Raw genomic sequence first — 11407 nt, 5'->3', positions numbered from 1 at the left:
TTCCTTCTTTGTGCTACCATTTCAGAGTTGAGGAGTGTACAGATATATAAGTATAAATATATATATATATCTATCTTTGATTGGGACAGTGCTGATAATGTCGTAAAGTGCTGTGGAATTAATGGCACTATATTACGTAAGTGAGTAAAATAAATAAATTGTAACAATATACAAAAATCCCTGTGCAATGTTTACAATCCTCTGGCGCTTCAATAGTGGCTGCCAAATGTCCCACGTGATATATCATTTATCTAATAGTCTACTACAATGTTATATTTTCGACTGATTTATCTTTGCGGAATTTAATACCTATTCCGTCAAGAATTTTGTTATATCTATAGACAAGTCAACAAGTGGGTATCTCAAAAACATCAGGGTTGTATCACAACTACCAAAACCTGGAAATCAGGAAATAACAAGACCACTAGCAGACTGATAGGAAAGGTGCACAGACCACCATCCGCCAATATTTGTTTTTTTCATATTTTCCAATAAAAAAAAAAAAGAATAAACATATAACAATAACACCAAAATAATTGTATATGATTGATATAGAATAATGTGACTTTTCTTTATTAAATTACAGACATTTAAGCAATACTTTATAATATAGAAATCAATACAAGTGTCATTGCTTTTAAATGGAGACAAGTCTTTATCAGTTTATGTCATGTGACACAAAGAACGCCATTAGTCCCGCAACATCGCTCATCAGCAGCGTTCTGATGTAGATCCCTTTTAAGTCGGTTTTGAATATCTTGCATAGTTCTGGGTTTATCCCATGGATTTCCCGTGTCCATTACAGGCATTCCTCCTGTTTATTTCTTCACGACCCCAGCTTCTTATAACATATACAGAACGAACAATGACAAAAGGACAAGTTCTCCTAAATATTACTATTTTTACACAGTCCAACATTCCCCAGACATCGGGGCCTACAACATGTTGCATTAAGAGCGTTATTTAAAGCAATTGCTGACCTCTAAGGTGATGTAAGGTTCGGAGATGTAACAAGCAGTGGGGGAGTCAATAAGTTTCCTCCTTGCCTTGCAGATATCAAGCAGTAACACAAGAAATGGTCCCAGGTAGCGGATACTGTGAAAGCTTCTTCCATTGCAGGTGGGTGAATGTGTACATCTGAGGGTTAATTATAATCTGGAGTTGAGGCTTCTCCTTGGATTTTATCTACAGTCCCATAAAAATGCCCATAAAATCAGAACCATTTTGGACGGTAATCGGTGCCCCTGCACCATTATCGACAAATATGGACGTATATTGACCACTCTGCGAAAACAAAAAGAAGGAAAAGTGTATGAAAGAATTCATCAATCCATATCATAGTCTTGCTTCATCCTTATTTTTAAAGTTTCTGTAAAGGTGTAATCACATGGTATCGATGAAAGATGGACCAAAAATATGACCAACCATGTCAAGATTAATGGATCCACCAGAGGAAATCACTTTGAAGGCCTACGCAACAGAACAAATTCACAGTCACATTGGAAATTACCAGTGGAGACTAATAGGTTATACAAGCTAATGTCTGATGGGCCGTGTTGTAGATGACCCTTATTGTAATATCAGAATATGGGTCTACTACAGCAGTGTTCCCCAACTCCAGTCCTCAAGGCCCACCAACAGGTCATGTTTTCAGGATTTCCTTAGTATTACACAGGTGATGGAATTATTGCCTGTGCAGTGATGTAATTATCACCTGGGAAATACTAAGGAAATCCTGAAAACATGACCTGTTGGTGGGCCTTGAGGACTGGAGTTGGGGAACACTGTACTAGAGAATGCTCTAGTCCGCTGATGGGCCGGTTCAAAAGTGCATCCATGTATTTCTTGCCAAAAAACAGGAAGAAGTTTCATCACAAGAAGAAGGAAGGCCTTTCTTTTTATTTTTCCTTTTCTTGGATTTACAGTACTTTTGTTGTTGGCAAGAGAAAAAAAATAGTGAAACAGATAGAAACGATGAGCATTTAATTGAACCCTAAGTATCTGTATTGATCACATTTTGGAAGATTTTTCAAAAATTGTGCTAAAGAAAAGAAGATAAGATGCACATAACAAGCAATCACATTACAATTTAAGCGTCCAAATTTGATTACCACTTTAGTGCTGTATTACTGAGGTACCTGACAGCATTTTGGCACATGGCTGGTGAAGGTTTCTGGTACAGATTTGGCATTGGGATCCAAGAGTTTTAAAGGGGTTATACGTCCAACAACATTCATCACTTTTCTCTTGATAAATATATGATTTGTTGGGGTCTGACCATTGGAATCTCCACAATTGCGAGGACCTGTGTACACTTATGGATAGAGCGGTAGTGGCCATGGCTCCATTCCTTCTAGGAGACTATGGGTGAGTAAGGGAACATCATAATAGTGTCATGTCCCACCACCCATCCCATAGACAAGAAATTGATCAGTGATCATGCAGCACACTGCCACTCTATTCACTCGGGGGACAAGGAACTTCTGTCCTCATGAACGATACAACTGTCAGACCACTACCAATCATTAGAGTTGAGTAAAAAGATTCACAGAACCCTGGTTCAACTGCCACATAGGTAGTCCATAGCTGCCGGACCAAAACACTGTATCTCCTTCTACCTGGGGACTCCACTCCTTGGAGCCACTTTTGATTAAACCAAAGAAATGAGCCGGAGCATAAGTTGGTATACGTGCAATGTATAAGAGCACATTCACATCGTGGCCATCTCACAGACAAAACCTAGGAAAAAACAAAATGAGCATATGCTGTACTCTATAGCAAATAAATAAATAGTACATGTACATGTCTGTGAAATGGCCACAATGTGAACGTACTCTTACACATTGCACGTATACCAACGTATGCTCCGGCTCATTTCTTTGGTTTTGCTGTTGTTTATTGTACTTTGTACAAACAGGGACGAGGCGCCCTCTTTTTGAGCTGGGCATTTCATCTATATAGCTTCCCATATTTGGGTGTCTTAACAGTCTGGCATGGTGCCTGTTCTGCCCTTATCTACATTGAGGTCGGCTGATAAAAGGTGAGGTTTTAATAATAGAGATAGGATAGGACAGTCCCGATGGGTACACCTTGTCACGGTGGGATAGCTTTTGCGTTTTGTTGATCAAAATAGTGTTACCTAAGTACTCTATGTTATTTACATGTACTGTGCTATTACTATAGGGTATATGCTCATTTTGTTTTTTTGGGGGGGGGGTTTGCCTTTTGATTAGTAGACCCAAGCGATATCATGTGTCAGTAGTAACGTCATAGGGCCTAAAAAGTGAAAGATGTACCGGGAATGTCACAGGTAGCATGAGGTTCGCAGCGCTTTCGTCTTGCCGCAGACGCGGACTACCAAATTGGCCGCTGGACCAGGGACCTGAAAATCTTTCTGCTCAACTCTACCGATCATCCATCCTAAGGATACTTGATAAATGTTTTTCATAGCAGAACCCCTTTCAGCTATATCTATGGCTCTCTCATGGTCAAACTTTTACAAGGTCTTACTACTAATGCCACTACTTTGGCTTGGAAGGTTTTCGCGTGGACATAGCTCCCAACTCTGCCCTTAGAGTCACCATATTAAAGTGCATTTTACATTTTATATGATATTTTTCTTATAATCCCGGGTGCCAAAATTAGCGATTCTAGCACTGACACTCCCGCAGATAAAGCGCTCGCTTCCTTGCAGTGTTTGGTTAATGTTCCTTAGCGAGTTTATTTGAGAGTCAAGATGTCATATCTCGAAATAAACATTTTCCTTGTGAGTGCATACTTTATGCATTTCTTCTATATATACATCTAAATGTGTTTGGTAAAATCACTCATTGCCTTCACAGCTCCCTCCAGACTATTGAATGAAGGCGCTTGTACTGGTATTTGCATACGGCACATGTACGCGGTTCATTGCTTTTATAAACTGTCGTTAAGAAAACACTTTCCAGTCCGATTTCTTGGAACCTAAAGCAAAAGCAGCAAATCAAATTTTTAAAGATGCTCAACCATAAGAATAACAAATGCCACGATGAGTATCTTAATGGCTCACTGGATAATGTCTGGGCCGTCCAAAAACAATAACTGTAAGTTTTAGCTGTCTCATTGAGACAACTGCTAATGTTCCAGAAAAGTAACTGAAGAAAGGATGGCTCTGCAGAATTTTATGATTCCAAGGTTTTCAATGAAACGAGAAGATTCAAATAAACACAAGCTGAAGGAATCCTCTTTATAGATCTGCCGTGTGGGGCACTTGGAATAACAAAATACCAAAGTCAACGGCATCTTGGGAAAAGTAGTGTAACTCCACAAAGTGCCCGAGACTTAAAATAAAAATTGAGAAAGCCATTTATATTGCTGCCCCCCAGCCGTTGTAATTGAATGGACAGTTAACGATAATAAAGGGGTTATTCATCAACTTTTATAGCCTATTTTACTGTCTGTTATGGCTGTTCTCCCCTCCTAAAGTCAACGGGTGCTACGGCTGATTAAGCAATAATTCATTTTAATGTACAGGGGTCTGACCTATGGTATAAGAAAGTATGGGTCTTCAACATTAGATGGAGATCTTGCAAGTTTATAGCAAGTAGTAGGGAATACATACAGCTATAACTACAAAAAATAGGGGCCAAAGAGTCCTGAAAAGGGTATATGATATAGGCTGCCTGTCCTTTACATAGTCGGTCAGACCGGGACTAAGGGTATGTTCACACAGTGCTTTTTTGCATCATTTTTTTCCGCATGCATACATTATACAAGTTCTTGATTCATTTTTCAGATTTTTTTTAGTGTGTTTTTTTATGCATTCAATTGGATAAGTAAAAAAACACAGCAAAAATGTTGAAAGAATTGTAAAAAAAAAAATGCAAGAAAAAAAAGCTGTGTGAAGGACATTTTGTAAATTAGTAAAATGCTGTGGGTTTTTTTTTCTGCACAACAAAAATCACGCAGAAAGGCAACATCAGGCTTTAGTGAGTTTTTGATTACATACAGTTTCTGCAATATTTCTGCACCAATTAACTAAATTTGGGTTACTTGCATTTTTGCAGTATTTTTTTTTACATGCGTTTTTATACCGGTTTTTATTTCTTTTTGAGTTGTCTAGTTTTAGTTAAGACTAGCTGTATTTTTTTTAAACTTCCTGTGTTGCTGAGCTGTTATAAAACTTTATGGATAAAGCTGTACATTCATTTTTACTGCGTTTCTGTAAGGAGGTGAACATATTGCCCACGTTTCTCCCTTGAAGAATAAGTGTAATGTTGTATTGTATAACGTGAATTGTGATATGCGTTAATGATAATGGTAAAGTGTGTTACTCGACAGTAGGGAGAGTTAGAGTTAAGTTTGGGACTAGCCCAGAGTGGGAGGGGTTAAGGTGAAGAGACAGAGACAATTTCCTGTCAGAACATCAAATAGGGACCAGTGTGCATAGAAAAGTGAGCAGTGCCACATAAAGTGGGTGTCCCTAAAGTGAGAAGAGACCATGACAGAGGATAGGGAGATCCCAGCAGAAAGAAAGAAGGGAAAACACAATAAATACACATGTGCAATATATATATATATATATTATAAGATTTTCAGCATTTTATTCTATTCTAAGAAAAAAAATCTGCAAATTAAACACATTTTTACTGCAAGAGAAATTGACATGATTATTTCAAAATCGCACTGCAGGTCAATTTCCACAGCGTTAAAAAAACAGTAGGCAATAAAAAATGTCCATAAATCTCATCCATCTTGCTGGAACTGTAGGGTTAATTTCCCATGATGAGTTTTTGACCCTGCGTATTTGCAGTACGCAAAAAAATGCAGCGTCTTACAGTTCCAGTAATGTTGAAGGATATTTGCCACCTAATCTGAGAGCAGCATGATGTAGAGACAAAGACCCTGATTCCAGAGATGTGCCACTTACTGTGCAGCTTGCTGTAGTTTTGATAAAATCACTGTTATAAAAGCAGAAGAATATTAAACCTGCTGCCATGTAGACCTCCACATTCATGAGCTCTATATAACTCCGCTCACACCACTGATTGGCAGCTTTCTGCCTATGCACAGTGTCCACAGTGGTGTGGGCAGGGTTATACAGAGCTCAGCATTCAGAGAACTGCTAGATCTGTTGAAGAGAAAACAGGGATTTAATCAAAACTGCATCAAGCAGATGAATAAATGATACATAGATGGAATCAGGATCTCTGCCCCTACATCATGCTGCTCTCAGTAGGTGGAGTAAAAGTTGCTAACAGACTAAATTTAAGGCCATAAAGATGAAATTACAGAAACATAAATGAACAAACAACATAGCCACACAGGGTGTACATGACCGTACTCTACAGTGTGCAAATAACACGGTTGTATAATGCATATGTATATGAAATTATAAAGACAACACATAGCTGGAACATAAAAAATTGCCAAAAGTAATGATGTCAAATAATAGGAACAAAACAATAAATGGCCATACAATGTTTACAAAGCCAGATCATACATTGCACCGATAAAGAATGATACAAGATTAGAAATAACAGAAGTAGATGTCTGTGTAAGCGGTGCCCAAATAACAGAGCCAGACATTGGGTACTACCTGTAATTGAAGCAATCCCTGGACGTGTACAGTAAATATTCTACTGTTACTTTCCAATCCGGCAATGACTTCTAGTGACCTAAAAAATCAAATAAATTACTATTAAAAAGTTGAAAAACGTTCAATAAAAAAAAAATAATAATATTACTAAATTATTATGCAGAGAACAATGCAACAGGCATTAAGATGAATCACTTGAAAAACGTATTATTGCTACTTACAGGCTCCATTGAGAACAAGCAACATAATACAACATGTGAACACAAAGTGTCATAAGGGTTTTTTTTTTAAAGGGAATCTGTCACTTTGGATATGCTATTTACTCGCAGATTTAGGTAACTAGCGCCTGGCCGCCGTACTAAAAGTGTGGCTACCTGGAGAACAACATGGTGAGCGGCGGCTCTAAGCACGCCCCGGTACTTTGATTGACAGCTTGCTCTGTATTGCATCTTCATTGTAACAGTTTCCATTTAAAGAACCACTCCAGCGTTGTTGTTTTTTTACATTTCAGTGCTGGAGTGGTGCTTTAAAGTCACTCTTGCTTGGGACTGCATTACTGTTATTTTCTCTAACTTGCACAATGTTTAATAAATTTGATGCATTTTTAGATATAAGATTTATGCCTGAGATTGAGAATTTTTAAAAAGCCACAATTCTGAAATCTGGCTTTGTGCTCATTTACATAGCTCTTCATGCTCATTCTCACACCAACCCAGTGGCCAGACAGGTGTAAAAAAGCAAAAAATACACATTTTTGCATAAGAAAAAACATGGGACCCCTTTAGCTGTGGCTACATTTCTTCTACAAATGTAATAAACGTATACAGTCATGTCCGAAAGTGTTGGCACCCTTGAAATTGTTCCAGAAAAGGAAGTATTTCTCCCAGAAAATTATTGCATTTACATATGTTTTGTTATACACAAGTTTATTTCCTTTGTGTGTATTGGAAGAACACAAAAAAACGACAAAAAAGGCAAATTGGTCATAATTTCACAAAAAAAAAAAAAATGGACTGAACAAAATTATTGGCACCTTCAACTTAATATTTGGTTGCTCATCCTTTGGAATAAATAACTGCAATCACTCGCTTCCTATAACCATCAACAAGCTTCTTACACCTCTCATCTAAAATATTGGATCACTCTTCTTTTGCAAGCTGCTCCACGCCTCTCATATTTGAAGGCGCCTTTTGTCAACAGCAAATTTAAGATCTTTGCACAGGTATTCAATGGGATTTAGATCCAGACTCATTGCTGCCACTTCAGAACTCTACAACATTTTGTTTCCATCCAATTTTGGGTGCTTCTTGAAGTATATTTGGGGTCATTGTCCTGCAGGAAGACCCATGACCTAGAACACAAACCCAGCTTTCTGACACTGTGCACTACATTGCAACCCAAAATCCTTTGGTAATCTCCAGATTTCATGATGCCTTGCACACAGTCAAGTCACGCAGTGCCAGAGGCAGCAAAACAATCCCAAAACATCTTTTAACCTCCACCATATTTGACTGTAGGTACTGTGTTCTTTTCTTTGTAGGCCTCATTCTGTTTTCGGTAAACAGTAGAATAATGAGCTTTACTAAAAAGCTCTATCTTGGTCTCATCTGTCCACAAGACGCTTTCCCAGAAGGATTTTTGTTTACTCACGTACATTTTGACAAACTGCAGTCTAGCTTTTTTTATGTCTCTGTGTCAGTAGTGGGGTCCTCCTTGATCTCCTGCCATAGCGTTTCATTTCATTCAAATGTTGAAGGATAGTTCGCGCTGACACTGATGCACCCTAAGCCTGCAGGACAGCTTGAATTTCTTTGGAACTTGATTGGGGCTGCTTAGCCACCATCCGGACTTCCCTGTGTTGCAACCTTTCATCAATTTTTCTGTCCCGTCCACGTCCAGGGAGATTAGCTACAGTGCCATCGGTTGTAAACTTCTTGATTATGTTGCGCAACGTGGACAAATGAACATCAAGATCTCTGGAGATCGACTTGTAACCTTGAAATTGTCATATTTTTCAACAATTTTGGTTCTCAAGTCCTCAGATAGTTCTCTTCCCCTCTTTCTGTTCTCCATGTTTAGTGTGGCACACACAGACACACAATGCAAAGATTGAGTCAACTTCTCCCCTTTTTATCTGGTTTCAGGTGTGATTTTCTTATTGCCCATACCTGTTACTTGCCACAAGTGAGTTTGAAAGAGCATCTAAACAACCCCAAAACATCTTTGAACCTCCACCATATTTAACTGTAGGTACTGTGTTCTTTTCTTTGTAGGCCTCACTCTGTTTTCAGTAAATCGTAGAATGATGTGCTTTACCAAAAAGCTCTATCTTGGTCTTATCTGTCCACTAGATGCTTTCCCAGAAGGATTTTGGCTTACTCACGTACATTTTGGCATATTGCAGTCTAGCTTTTTAATGTCTCTGTGTCAACAGTGGGGTCCTACTGGGTCTCCGGCCATATCGTTTCATTTCATTCAAATGTCGATGGATAATTTGCGCTGACACTGATGCACCCTGAGCCTGCAGGACAACTTAAATTTCTTTGGAACTTGATTGGGGCTGCTTATCCACCATCCAGATTATCCTGCATTGCAACCATTCAACCATTCATCAGTTTTTCTCTGCCATACACGTCCAGAGATTATCTACAGACAAAGGAACATCAAGATCTCTGGAGATGGACTTGTAACCTTGAGATTGTTGATATTTTTGAGCAATTTTGGTTCTCAAGTCCTCAGACAGTTCTCTTCTCCTCTTTCTGTTCTCCGTGCTTAGTGTGGCACACACAGACACACAATGCAAAGATTGAGTAAACTTATCCCATTTTTATCTGGTTTCAGGTGTGATTTTCATATTCCTCACCCCTGTTACTTGCCACAGGTAAGTTTAAACGAGCGTCACAAAGTTGTTTACCCACAATTTTGGAAAGGTGCCAACAATTTTGTCCAGCTCATTTTTGGGGTTTTGTGTGAAATTATTTGCCTTTTTTTCTCTGTTTTTTTTGTGTGTTTTTCCAATACACACAAAGGAACTAAACATGTGTATAACAAAGCATGTGTAATTGCAATAATTTTCTGGAACTGTTGTATGTTCTCCACTCTTCTTGGCAGGATAGAAAGAGTTAAATTTAGTAATTTCCAATCTCTGCCTCCAACTTCCCTGAGGCTAAGATGTGAATGACTGCAGTACACACATAAGACTGACATCGCCAGCATGCTAGCAGTGTGCAGTACTTGGTGCCAGGCAAAATCTAGCCCTGACATGAATCTTTCTGCTTGAAATTCTTCCAGGAGCCTGAGATTCTTCCAGGATGATGACACAGTGTCCACTCCCCTCCAACCAATATCAACTGTGAAATGTGCAGGGGCTCAGGATGAGCTGCTCACTGGCAGCGACTAATAACTGCTAGGAAAGTGTTAGTATACGGACAAAACTCCAATATTATATCATGATTTCAGATCTGCAAATTGCAAAAAAGAAAAGTGCAAAAAAATGTTTTGCAGAAGATAAAGGTCACCATTTTACATTGGGTTGCTCGTTGCATGCAATGCTTGTTACATTGTGGCGGCCATCCACAGTAAACTCTAAATGCACTAGAGAGAGAAAGAAAGATACATCTTTGCCACATTCTGGGCTATGGGTGTTGGAGGATGGGGCATGTTGAAATCCAAGTGTGCAATCCTTCCCTCCTCTAAGGCTGTGTGCCCACAATGCGTTTTTAAGCGTTTCAGCAGCGGCAATTCCGCTGCAGAAATGCTTAAAAAACGCATGGTAGGAGGTCTGCCATGTTCCCCAATGATAATCCGCATGTGCTGTGCACATGCTGCGGAAATTTCCGCTGCGGATTATCATTGCAGAAAAAGCCGCAGCACCACCAATTATTTTGCGGAAGCGCTGCGTTTTCGCCGCCATTGACTTGCATTGGAACGCATGGATTCCGCATCACTGCATCTGTACATGCGGAATCCATTTCAGACTCTCCTCCGGACCCGGGTACCATAGAACCTGTAAAAAAAAGAATAAAATAAAAAATAAATATTATATTTACCTTCTGATAACCCGCGGTGTCTTTGTCTTCGCTTGTCGGCAGCTCACGGTGGACTCAAGGACCTGCGGTGACTTCATTTAGTCATGTGATGGGTCACGCGACCGCTGACGTCGGCATGTCCTTCAGTGTTCCGCGATCTGCCGGCAAGCCAGGACGCATCGAATAAAGACACCGGGGGCCATCAGAAGGTAAGTATAATATTTATTTTTTACCATTCTTTACGGTCACACTATATAAATCCATGCCCTTTGCATGGATTTATATAGTGTGACCAAGTTGTCAAGCACTTCCCAAGTGATGCTAAAATCGCATGCGGAAATGCAAGTGAAGAACGCTTCACATCCTCATGTCCCTGGCAGGAAAAACGCATGTACAATCCGCATGTACAACCCGCATGCATTTTTTCTGCCAGGGAGATGCAGAAACGCTCAGGAAAAAATCCAGGGCATTTCTGCACCGTGGGCACATCGCCTAAGCGTGCTTTCACATCACAATCGGCCCCGACGGGACCACTGAATGGGTTTACCATTTTTTGGATCAGTTTTGGGGTAACAAAAACGGAAATAATGTGATCCAAAAAAAAGATCCATTTATTTGTATAGGGAAGGAAATGTCCGAAAAAATCCCCGGATCGAAAAAATCATGATCTGCACAACTTTTTTGTCGAGCCAAAAAAAAAGTTTATGGGAAATGGATCGTAATGGATGGTCATCTGTTATGTCGTTCGTTTTTTAAGCCCAAAACATTAGAGGTGTTCACAGACACTACAGAAAAAATTAAA

At 39.4% G+C, this 11407-nt stretch overlaps 1 protein-coding gene across 1 annotated transcript in view; it reads right to left on the bottom strand.

Moving 5' to 3' along the window:
• Positions 1 to 557: 557 nt before the first annotated feature.
• The window catches only part of C1QTNF12 (C1q and TNF related 12), a 57598-nt gene continuing 46748 nt past the window's right edge, over positions 558 to 11407 (bottom strand). The window contains exons 7-8 of the mRNA XM_073656864.1: positions 6578 to 6656; positions 558 to 1284 (exon numbers count right to left, since the gene is read on the bottom strand). Of these exons, the coding sequence (XP_073512965.1) occupies positions 1186 to 1284; positions 6578 to 6656 (178 nt within the window). The 3' untranslated portion in view covers positions 558 to 1185. The remainder of the gene's footprint in view (positions 1285 to 6577; positions 6657 to 11407) is intronic.

This window comes from Phyllobates terribilis, unplaced genomic scaffold, assembly GCF_046119375.1.
Source record: "Phyllobates terribilis strain yellow unplaced genomic scaffold, ASM4611937v1 Scaffold_12__6_contigs__length_324123572, whole genome shotgun sequence".
NCBI lineage: Eukaryota > Metazoa > Chordata > Amphibia > Anura > Dendrobatidae > Phyllobates > Phyllobates terribilis.
This window is presented reverse-complemented; position numbering and strand designations above follow the sequence as displayed.